We start from the raw sequence: 12364 nt of genomic DNA, 5'->3' as shown, positions 1-12364 counted from the left end.
TATTTAGGGTTTAAGTATTTAAAATACCAAGGCAAGTTCTATGCAAACGACATTAAAATACAATGCAATATCTAAACAAAACGTTATTTAAAATTTGAGATATTAGAGCCACCGTAAATCGTCAATATATCTTTGCCGCTAAATATCAAGTTTTAGGTTTGTTTGTTTGTTTAGAGTATAAAGAGACTGTGGCCCATATTGTTATTAACATTGTCATGTTTAAAAGAAAACGTTTCGGCAAAAACTTATGCCATCATCAGTTTATACTCAGAATTATGAGGAAATCCGTGATTTGTGTTGCACAGGCAAGAACTTGGACACAGCGCTTTCGTGATGCCACCGACAAGGGCAAAATCCCAATGGTTGCTTGGAGCACCGCCTTTCCTCAAGTGCTTAAACTAACGCATAAAGAGAAAGAATTGAAAAGCCAAGCAAGAATTGTTTACAAACGACCGCCATCTTTGGAAAATATTCTCACCAACTACCGGCAACTGGCATTGCAAACAGACTGCAGCAGGACTGCGGGGAGTTACGCTTGCAGACGGTGCGCAATGTGCGGACACCATGGCAACCATAAATCTATGGTCATTGAAACCACCAATTTAACGACAAACACAGGTAAAGAATACAAACTAACGCAAAACCTAACCTGTGCAAGTTATGACATTTACGTTGCAACGTGCCGAATCTGTCATGAGCAGTACGTTAGTCAGACCAAAAATAAATTCTCAAAACGATGGACGCAACATAGGTCCGATTGGAATATGACAACATGCAAAACGGGGAGTACCGACAAGACGGCCCTGCGCCACCATTACTTAAGCGCACACCCTCGTCAAGTCAACACCAGCCCATTGACAGCTGTTTTGCAGTGACATTTGTTGAACAACCGATGGTCAACAGGCTGGATGTTTGCGAAGCCAAATGGTTAAACCTTACGCAGGCCTCAATAAACATCGAAAAAATGATCATTCTCAGAATTCGGTTAATAATATCTTGTTGATGGTTTATTGATGTGTCCTACGGTTGCAACGTATTTCTGTTCATTGGTTTTTATCATCGCCCTGTCTACGTTCTCATGTGTTGTGTTTACGGCGTACGTTCGTGCAGCAGGTGGTGTAGCGTTGCGTGTCACGTCATTCGGCTTATCTTTGCGCCTCTGAAGTCTGAACGCCTTCCATTGCAGTGTAGTGCATGGGGAAGGGAGCAGTACAGGGTTTCTTGCTTTTTAACTTTAGTAGTTTTATTATATTTTATTTTATTTTAATTTATTTTATTCTTGGATTTATTTTACCGTATAACTTTCTGTGTTTATTTGAAATTTCGAATTTGCAGAAACTGAGGATGCCAGTTCAGGCGAAATCGATTTTTTACTAATATATCAGCTGACTCAATTCGAAACTTCTGCTAGTTTCATTGAATTCTTGATTTGTGTTCCTTTGTTTGTTTAGTCTATTTTTAAGTAAGACCCCCATTTAGTAAAACCAATGTGAGGTATTTGAACTTTACTAGTGAGCCGTTATTGTAGTGTTGCTTTTGCGTTGCATAAAGTTCACTTGCCTTGGCTGCGATGCCAATGAACCTAAATATTTCCTAAAGTTAACAACTGAATCTTTCGATGTTGCTAAGCAACGTTTAGCATATAGTCTTAGCAAATACGTTATATTTCTTCACAAACCTTTCGTAAAACGGTAAGGTGAAGCATTGTGATTTACAAGACCGTGACTTGAAAATTTGAAACACATTTTTCACTGACCTAAGCGCTAACGTAACTCCCCGTGCATCAGGATCTCCAACAACCAACAAGTTGTCCAACAACAAAGCTTCCACAATTTACAGCAAATATATTGTGAGATAAAAATTCGTCAGCTTTGACTTCGTATTGTAGGGTAGGGGTCATTATAGAATATGTAAATTTGACGTCACTGAACGAAGGTATACGCGATATTAAATAAATGCACCTACCTCTTCCTTTGGTTAGCCTAGGGTCGTGAGTTCAAGCCTCACTGGGAGCTTGATTTTTCACATCTCGCTCCGACTTGTCAGGAAAAAGTGGCTGATCAAGCTAGTCTGCAATGTCTAGGCTGCTTAGACTGTAAACCTAAATATCGCGATACGTTAGCTGTGATCGCCAAGTAAGGGCCTGCGCAATGGAGCCAATCATGCTATCGGATGAAACATTACTGTTTTGCCTCTTCCTATTAACGCTTCTCGCGTTTTTGCTCGATATATGACAGTGTCCTCCTTCCTTCGTGGATGAAATTAGGGTATATATGATATCCAAAACAATTCTTCCACGCCAGTTGAAAAATGCAGCACACTATATCCTTACACCGCAAGCCCGGGAACTACCAGATATCAGTGCTCCGCTGCGTCTTTCTCAACATTGGGAAATTTCCCCAGTGTTTCCCATTCAAAAGTTTAAACGTCGATATTTCGGAAATTGTGAGACTGATTTTGAAAAACCTGGTATTTACTTATTCATAATTGAATACATCTTCAAGATTTAAATAAAAATGACCACAGGTGCACTTCAATTCCCGTCTTCATGTACATGTGTCAACATGATCTGAAATATTGGTACATCAGGCTGCATTGTTGTGTTTAGACACTGGTAAGTGCAAGCAAATCGTCATACGATAACATGTAGAGTCATATACGTTGCTGTCCAGCCCAGTCACGATGTGGTTGTTTTTTTGTGAAGTCAAGACGCTTTACGTGAAAAACTACCTGACTCATTGCATGTAGTGCAACGCATGGCGTCAACGATCCGCAAAGAAAACTATTTACAAAAGTTTAGATTAATATTTCGAATTAAGAAGACACTTCGTGCAAGTGCCGAGGCAGGAACGTGCATATTTTTTCGTAGCAGATTTTTGCAGGACGTTTATTAATGGGGTCAGAAGCATACAAAAACTGTGCTTATAATTACCGCACACACATACCGCCTAAACCAGAGATTTTCAACAGGTTGTACTCGTACCACTGAGGATATGAGATTACATTTCAGGGGGCTACAAGTTGCGTGGTTAATATTTAAGTAATGATTTGAAACAAATTCTTAATATACATAGTTTGATTGTGTTTCAATTTAAAGAACAATGTGGAAAGATTACGTAGTTGTGTTTCTTGTAGCAGCATCACAATATGTAACTTATAAACAACATATACGGCAGTTTTATTCAACATTATATACACTTAATAATAATTTAGTTGCTCTTATCTTCCTTGACCATTTTCTTTTTGCATGTAGATTGCGCTTGTGTGGTTATCGAGTAGTTTATTTAAGTAACAAGACCGTATGTAACTGTCGTCTTCCATTTGCAACCGAATGATTTCAACGTTAGCTGTTTTGCAGAATTGAAGTTATTTTTCTATTAGTGATTTTACTTGGAATATGACACATTTGCAATGGTTGCCGAACGTTTCCATACAATCAACACTGTTACTATTATTTCAGATCGTTTGCTTGATTGTAACATATAAGTTTAAGTTGATAAACAACCACACATATTTTTGAAAAACCTTACATCTGGCGAAATGTTAACGCACATATTATACATGTCATTAAATTACAAACCATCAGTATTTAATTGTACAATGAAAACTTTGTAAAATTTGTTAGTTATTATAAAATTACCTAAACTTTTCTTGAGAATACCTGAAAATATTATTGTTCTGGAAGTGTTACCAGGAAATTGGCCAGTGTAATTAGTTGGCGAACTTTACGAAAATTTCTGGAACAACTGGATCAGCGCCGCTAAACTTCATCACGGTTTGGGAACAACTTTAAAATTCTATTTCCTGGTTTAGGAAAGTTAGCTGGAAACGTGATTTGAGAAGCAGCGATGTTTTTAACAGGAACAAGCCCGACTTTCTGGACATCATAGCAAATAGTCTGCAAACATACCCCACATAGAACAGTTGACAAATCCTGAGCGAAATAGAGACGATATGAATGCAAATCTAGATAGTACAAAACCAGGAGAAACAGAAGAAACGTGTACAGCATGTTTAGCATCAAAATCGAACCACAGTCTACAGGAAAGAGATTTATTTGACAATTCTAGAGGGAATCACCAAGCTTCAGATCCTTTTCCTTTTGGAGGTGGCACTGAATATGATATTTGCATCATTCGTGCAAAACGTGGTCAGAGAAACTGGCCACATTTCAAACCTTTCTCTGTGGATGAAACCTCGCCATTATTGCAACAAAATAGTAAGAAACATATAACAGCAGGTTTATGTTGTTTGGTTAAAAAAACTGTGTTAAAGACCGAAGTAATTTTTGAAACGGTAATATTTTCTAAATCTTTGTACTTTTTCGAGATTGCAAAGCAAATTAGCTGTTAATAAACTAATTGTTTAATACGATTTACACTTATGCATAACAAATATCACCCTTTTCCTAACAAGAAGAAAGAAAATCACTTTTCCACAGGCATTGTTGAGACCGACCAAACATTACCTAAACAAGTTCGCCACAAGGAAACGTTAAATGACGATTCTTTGGACGGAGAAGACTTGACTCAAGTAACTACTACTGACGTCACTACTACCCTGTCTTTAGAAGCACCACAACGTGATGTGAACAACAGCAATTTAAATGTTGATGAAAGAGGTACAGTACGAGTTTTGAAGGGTTTATATCCATTGTCTAAAGTTCTGTAATATTCGCTATTTTCATTCGAGTTAAAAATGCGACAAGTAGTACATCACCTGGGAAAAACGCCACGACCCATTTACCATAAAAACACAGAGATCCGTTCAATCCTTTTTTTGATCGTATAATAGTGGAAGATTAGTGTGTCCAATACCTGTTATTTCATGCCATATATTGGCATTACTGAAAACGTCTGATTTTTTTTTTTGTATTTTGCGAATCAACGTCCCGCTTTATCCGGAGTGAATAGTGTAATTATTGAATCAGAAACTTGATTAAATGAATACGGTCAGTGTTATGCTATACCGGTTTTTGACTAAACGTGATGTATATCACCACTGACCGTTTTCTTGTCTCTGAAGTAATTTCTCACCGTAACGCTTTATCTTATTGTTTGTTACTGCATGAATTTCTCCTTCTTTTCGCATTTCCTTGCGTGTATTTCCCCGTTGCTCCCAACTGATAAAGTGAGGAGAACCTTGTCAAGAAATATTTAATCATTCTTTTTCAACACGTGCCAATCCGACATTTAGAAAAATAAGTGACTAATAGACTTATACCCCCTTAATTATCTTGATTTGGCACTCTTTTGAAAAAGACTGAGTTTTGTATTTAAAAATACACACTAGGTTTCGCGAGTACCTCTCGCTTCATCAGGTGTAAATAAACACAATGCGATACAACAAGCAGGCGCAAATAGACTTATAGATCCCTACTTAATTTGACATTTGGTTTGTGTCTCGATTTAAAGCTTTATCTTATTACCAGTAAACGTTTTCCGTTGTCGTTTCAGGAACGAAATTGTACGGAACGCGATGTCGTCTCGTCGTAGTTAGTGTCATTTTTCTTCTTGTTGTAGGGACAACTCTCTTTTATTTTCTTTCGCGTAAGTTATTTATATGTGATCAAGTATTAAACCGACAAATACCTCAACGTTTTGTTCAACCTAGGATTCTACTTATCAAGTTTACTTGAGACTACCTAACCAAATTAATAAATTATTTCGTTTAAAACCATCTTTAAATAACTGTTATCGTTTGTCGTCCAAAACATGGATATATTATATTATACCTGGTATAAATATTAATATAATCAAAATATGGCAAACTAATTGTTAGCATAAGAATTAACAAACTTAACGATGTAGTTTACAGAACCATTACCACATAGCATTAATTGTAAAGTTTTCCTCTTAAAGCTTGTCCCACAATCCGGCCAGACAGAAACCGCATCGATCAATGCACTTTTCACAACTTCATGTTGTCCACATGCAACTTCGTTTGTAAAAGTAACTTCGTGTTAACGGTAAGATGTTTATTTATGTCATGTTGTCCCGTAGAATTTACACCGACCTTGCATTTTAAAACATTTGATTTTTGAAATGTTACTGATAATATTTTTTACTTTTTATTGCCACCGGCACGAAAACATTCCGCCAACCAAACCCCAAAACTACTCAACCCATACCGGCTCATTGCGCAGATAATAAAATATTTTTTTTCTGTTAAAGGGAGCATCACAAACCACGTGTGGCTTCTACAGAACCTGGACGTTACCTTCACCGACATGTGCATGCCCACCTTGCTTTGAAGGATCACAATGCCAGTATAGTCGAAATTGGAATTCAATTGTGAACACATTAAAAACCCTGTCTTTGTTCCATCCAGCCACGTTGGTAAGGAAGATGGGAGCAAAAGTTGTAGAATTAGGTTTTTCGGTGGCAAATCTACTGAAGCTATAGTTAAGCCATATTAATGTCTCAATTTTTTTTCATTAGCTCTCGTGCAACATTTTTTTTGCAAACGATGGGCTAAAGTCGTGCGATTATAAGTTGTCTGGGCTGTACAATCTGATGGTTGAGTTTCAAGGTCAAATTGGGACATAATTTGACCAAATACTTTCTTTTTAGGTTCACTACGGCGATCACGAGGTGTATTGCGTTTTGGATCCAGAACTGCCGATGTTTAAGTTTACGTGTAGTTGCGGATTCGGGCGTTTTCTAAAGCGGAGGTGTCACCATTATTTGTCGCCGTCTGGTGCTTGCATTCATGCAATGACGAGCTTGGTGATTGATCTGGTTAAGAAGGGTGTGTTTTCTCCGCCTTGTAATGCTGGTACATTTAACAGCACAATTCCATGTTAAGAGAAAAAATCAACCACTTATAGATTACTGTTGCCATAGGTTAAATGTACCAAACTAAAATAGCTACTTCCTTTAAGGGACTAATACGCGGGAAGGCACCGCAAGGCACGCGTAAAACATTATGTTCATTGTGTATTTTATCACTTTATAATGGCGTCATATCTCTTTCGTTAAACATGATCATAAAAGTTCTTGCTGATTGTTAATGTGTTTACAAGGGAGCATTTATTTACTGTAATGGCAATTACTTGAACAGAAATGTATTGGCCGCATCCTTATTTAGGTTGTGCACCCTGTTGTTCAAAATTGTTTTCAAGGCTCAGCACGTACTGTTGTGGAACGCTAAGATTTCGCCAATGGCAGCATAGACCGGCGTGCTACGATGCAGGATCTTATAACACGCAAAAGCAAACATTACATAACACATTTTAGCTTTTGAACCTTCAGTGGTCAAAGAAGTTTCAAGAGAGATCTACTGACAAACTTGATTTAACAACGGAGAATTTTTCATGCTAACGCATGACAGTGCAGGATCGATCGACAGCGGATGCCATTACTTGGCGATCTTAGCTATCGTATTTCAATCATTAGGTTCACCGATATTGGAGCCAAGGCACTTGAACTCTCGTCCCTGGGCAAAGCAGGCCCAACGCTCCAACAGAGCTACTGTATGCGGTTGGAAAGGGTTTATGGTGGTCAAGATACACTGGTGTGCAAGAGCACAAACTGCCTGGCGACCTTCATGTTTATGCAGGAGATTTCTTCCACCATAATAAGGCAACGCAAATGTGTGTCATGCTATCGCAAGGCAGGATCGCCGCACTGCGCAAACCCTGACCAATGATAATGACTTAGCTGCAATCCCAGTCACCCTAAACTTTGTTTGATTTATAAGCTTGTTTTCGGCTGTAAAGTTAAATTACCAATGCATTTCCTATCCGTGTGTTTTTTACATAGATTTGTTCAACTACTCACCACCAGAGTTTGCTCAATTTAAATACAATAGCACAAAACTAAAAGTTTTGTTTGATTCTATATGCAAGACCTTTCTGTCAAAATGGGATAACACGAATGTAATTGTGTTTATATGTGGAAGACCTTTTAGAGTGTATCTTATAAATTACAGTAATTTCATACAATTAGTTATCATAACGAAGAAAAAAATTTACTTTCTTTTAAAAAATTTTGTAATTTAAAAATTTACAAAATTTACTAAAATAATTTGATTTTAAAATTCTTTTAAAAAGCATTAAAAATACCCATATAGCGTATTTATTTAACAGTGATTCCAAACCTTTTTGTGGTTGCGTACCACTTCAAAGTAAAACAATTGCGACGCTTATCACCTAGTTGAGTGTTACAAAGCAACCTAGGGAATAAAGTAACAAACAATTTGAGATCAGTTACGATTTCTTAAATTTGCAAATTACGTTAAGGTGCTCGCGTACCACCTGGAATGCCGTCGCGTACCACTGGTGTACCACGGGTTGGGAAACAATGAAACGAAACACTATAATTATGACATCATAATGAACGTATATTTCAATTAAAAATTTTGTTGCAGACTGTTTTTATTTTACATTTTGCGAAACACAATAAATTAAAATCAGTCATGTTTAATAAAGAAAAAAAATGCTTTGCAATCCATAAAATGTAATGAGCTTTTTCAACATGGGAGCAGTTGCGGTTCGTCTAAAGGTTTTCTGGCCAAACCTTACGGCGACTCTGTCGTTCAAAGCAATTCTTGTCGCAGATATTTATCGGTTGTCAGTAAAATGTTGTGAAATCGCTGCTAACAACACAAAATACAATCTTGTGGTTTGGCCGAATGTCGAAAAAAGATTCAAAATCATACAACGTATGTATTTCAATCAACGTATAAATCATTTTATAGCAGTGTCTAAAGTATATTCCTATACGGTTTATGATAAATGATTAGGATCGGCTATTTTCTTTGCTGTCGGATAGGTTTGTAAATGTTGAAACGCCGGCCGACGTTCAGTCTGTCCTTCCCTCAGGGCTTAATGTTACTGCGAACACGAAAAGTGCAATATTTTTAAAACTTAAAGTGGATAGCTGGTGTGCATCAAGCTTACATCTAGAGAAATGGCTTCCACTATTTGCATCTTCCGATTGGTCGTTATGTGTAACGTTGTTGCCCACATTTATGGTAAGTTAGATTGGTGTTGAAATACAAAAATACAGAACAGCAAACAAAAAATAATGTTTTTAACGAGTGAGCACTTGGTAGGACTGAGTTGTTGGCAGTGTTCTGCAAACAGTCAAGAAGATTGTGCTAAGTATGGGAAACTTGTGACATGCACTTCAAACCAGGTATGTCTCTGTGTTGTTTTATGTAAACCTGGTTTAGTTGAGATGTGATGTAGAAATGCATCATTTTGTAAGTTCAGTTCTTTCGCGCGTGCACTACAAGTTGAAAACCAGTGAAGAAATTTCTTATAGCTCGGCCAGTCTCGCGATTTACTTTACTGATTGTAACATAGGACTAAACATAAATAAACATGACGATGTTATCTGTATAATGTGCCAGTCATTGCTCATAAATGTTAACAACAACTTTTTGCTTTAAGGATGTCTGCGCTACAACTGTCCGTCGGGATTATTCTGTATCGAGGATATTTCGACGGTGTAAACAAAAACATTCCTGCTTCAGTGACATGAAGCAGGTTGGCAAGTAAAATTATAACATTAACACAATTTTGTTTCTTTGGTTGCTTTCTAAAATTTATCTTGGTAAAGTGTTTCTCATTAAAAAAGAAATAAACCATTAATTAACTATTTTCATTTTGTTTGACATCAATATATATTGTTGAATATTTTGGTAAAGGACAGTTTTTCTGACTAGTGGGCTTCTGGTTGGGCACGTTTTTTATTGTAACGCACATCTGTATATAAAGAAATATAATAGTAGTCAAAATAAATTGCCGCAGTACGTAATGTGATCTTTCAAAAACAATTATAACAAAGTTGATTCCGATTTGAAAAAGATTTAAAACTATATGCACTGCTTATTGAGCGTTGGTGAATGCCCATATCATGGCCAATCATTGCAACAAAATGATATTCGCCACTGATGCTTTCTATTGTTGTAGAACTGGAACAAATACGATTGGAGACATCAATGCAACACTAATTTACCTTCGTCATTTTGTCAATGCTGCTGTGAGAAAGATGCGTGCAACCTGGAACAAGTTTGCACAGGTGAATTTTTAGTTTTACTTGTTTCCAATATTTGAAAACAAGTTAAAGCAAAACAAATAACAAGAAATAAAAGATGAGCGTTGTCAGTATGTTGATAGTGTCGATTATGTATCAAGCAATATGGCTTTAAAATCAAAGGCTAGTCCTTAAATCTCAATCATGGCGTATCTACTTCCATTTGTCTATCATATATATAAAATATATATAAAATAGTCACATTTTTTACATTTTGTGGAGGAAGCTAAATGTTCCTTTTTTGTAAATTTATCTTGCGTTTTACCCTGTAAATGTATTTGACCCAAATTTTTTTATCATAATGTATACTGTACCAATGTGCTCAGCGTTTTGTGCATGTACTTTCAAGTATGGGAGTGTCGTTGACAGGAAAATTGAGCGCCATGTCTTGCCCTCGACAGCCAAAGGAGTTTGAGAACGGGGTGTATTTTTGTACCAACGATAATCGGATCGGTTCGATGTGTCAATATCGCTGCACAAAGTCCGGTTTCCATCTTAATCCTCAAGGAGTTACATCTGTTCATTGCATGGGAAACGGACAGTGGTCAAACGATCCTCCCTGTTGCGCCAGTCAGTAAACGTGTCTCTATGATCTGATTAAGGACCGGAAACATATTTTGGATTAGAGCAAAAAAGTACAAATATGTCCGTACTGCAACATTATGCGAATCTTGCAAATTTTAACGTAAACAATCCTTCACCCAACAAAACAACGACATTGGAATATTTACTTTGTGAGAAACCACAGTGTAACGTGCTTTATTGTCGGGTAAATATGGTACATTTTTTGTTAAAGAAAATGCACAAATACAAATCCATGCAAAATCATAAATAATATTTAAGACAGAATAAAGAACAGTTAACAGAACTTTAGCATGAAAACCTGAACTAAAACTATTCAGTCTAAATGCGCGCAAAATCTCTGAAGAAACTTAAACAACTTCTTTTTAGGACCATGCCCACCGTACGCCCCATTCGATTTGGTTTTTGTTCTTAACAGACATAATGCAATCGCCCGAAGAATGATTCTGCAGTTATTTTGGTCGAGTTTCAGGCAGTAAGTTTCTCATTTATTTTTGTGTTGTCCTTATTTTGATACGATCAGCTGCAAAGTTTAAGACAAATATATCATAATGTTAGGTTATGGAGCGTAGATCCGGAATTCTACCGTGCATCCAGGGTTTTGTATAGTAGCATCGTTCATCCAACAACCTTAATCCGTCTTAACCAGTCGTGGGCGTCTGGCGGAAGTCCTTGGAAGTTTGAACCAAGTAACTTTATACGCTGATATTCCTCATCTAAATCATAATATTAAGTGAAAATAAATGATTATATCGATGAATTCAAGGCAGATTAATCTCATATATTTCACCATAAAGTAAGCGCCACAGAAATAGCACCACTAAACGTTCCTAACGGCCGATTGCAACCCATAACCTCCCAGGCAATGTTTCTCAACCCTATTTTGGTCTCGTACCACATGAGATGTAACGCAACGCCGCCACGTACCACCGATGGCTCCATTTAAAGTAATTGAGATCATATATTTATTTAATTTTCTGAATAGAAAAATACAAATCCAACAACAAACGACGTTAAATTTAACGTGGGTTCTGTATTTTTACTCTCTTCGCCAGCCAATTTTGTTTATTGCACACCAAAAACTACATTGTGTGAAGTAATTACTTTCTTACTCTCAAACAAATGTCCGAAGCCTAAAAGTAATCTGAGCCATGGTGTCGACGATCCTTCAGCCTACATTTGTATATTGATTTTAATCAATGTATATTGATATAAATTGATGTATATTGATATAAATTGATGTATATTGATATATTTTGATCACAAGGTACACAGGCTTCGCAGATAAGGCATTGCAGTCATTGAGCTGCTATAGCATACGAGTGCTGAGATCGCCATTTGTAAAGGGCCTGCGCAGTGGGGCGATCCTGCCATGCAATGCGAAAGCATGGTAATACTTGATTACGGTGATGGAGATCCCCTACGTATGTGAAGGTCGCCTGGCAAGTGGCACAACACACGTTGTGAAACCAGTTGGTAGAGCGTTTGGCCTGGTTTGCTCAGGGTCGTGAGTTCAAACCTCACCGAAGCAAGAATTGCTAGACATAGCTGGGGTGGAAGAGCATGTGTTTAAATCTAATGGAGATGTGGAAGGAATTGGCCAACAAATAGCCTTGGAAATGATGGAACACCTTTGTCAAAGTGTTTGCGATCTATCTGACTTTCACACGAACATTAACCTTCTCTGTTTATACTTTCTGTATTATTGGATAATCCTAACAGCATTCTCCTTTTGGTAG

At 37.2% G+C, this 12364-nt stretch overlaps 1 protein-coding gene across 1 annotated transcript; it reads left to right on the top strand.

Moving 5' to 3' along the window:
- Positions 1–8912: 8912 nt before the first annotated feature.
- On the top strand, positions 8913–12364 carry LOC145914413 (uncharacterized). Its single transcript, XM_083002242.1, has 9 exons — positions 8913–8976; positions 9058–9140; positions 9398–9493; positions 9920–10028; positions 10413–10613; positions 10995–11100; positions 11184–11314; positions 11423–11487; positions 12155–12364. Exons 1-9 carry the CDS (start codon positions 8913–8915, stop codon positions 12362–12364), a joined length of 1065 nt encoding a protein of 354 aa, XP_082858368.1.

The sequence above is a fragment of the Ascidia mentula genome, chromosome 9 (genome assembly GCF_947561715.1).
Source record: "Ascidia mentula chromosome 9, kaAscMent1.1, whole genome shotgun sequence".
In the NCBI taxonomy this organism is placed as follows: domain Eukaryota; kingdom Metazoa; phylum Chordata; class Ascidiacea; order Phlebobranchia; family Ascidiidae; genus Ascidia; species Ascidia mentula.
This window is presented reverse-complemented; position numbering and strand designations above follow the sequence as displayed.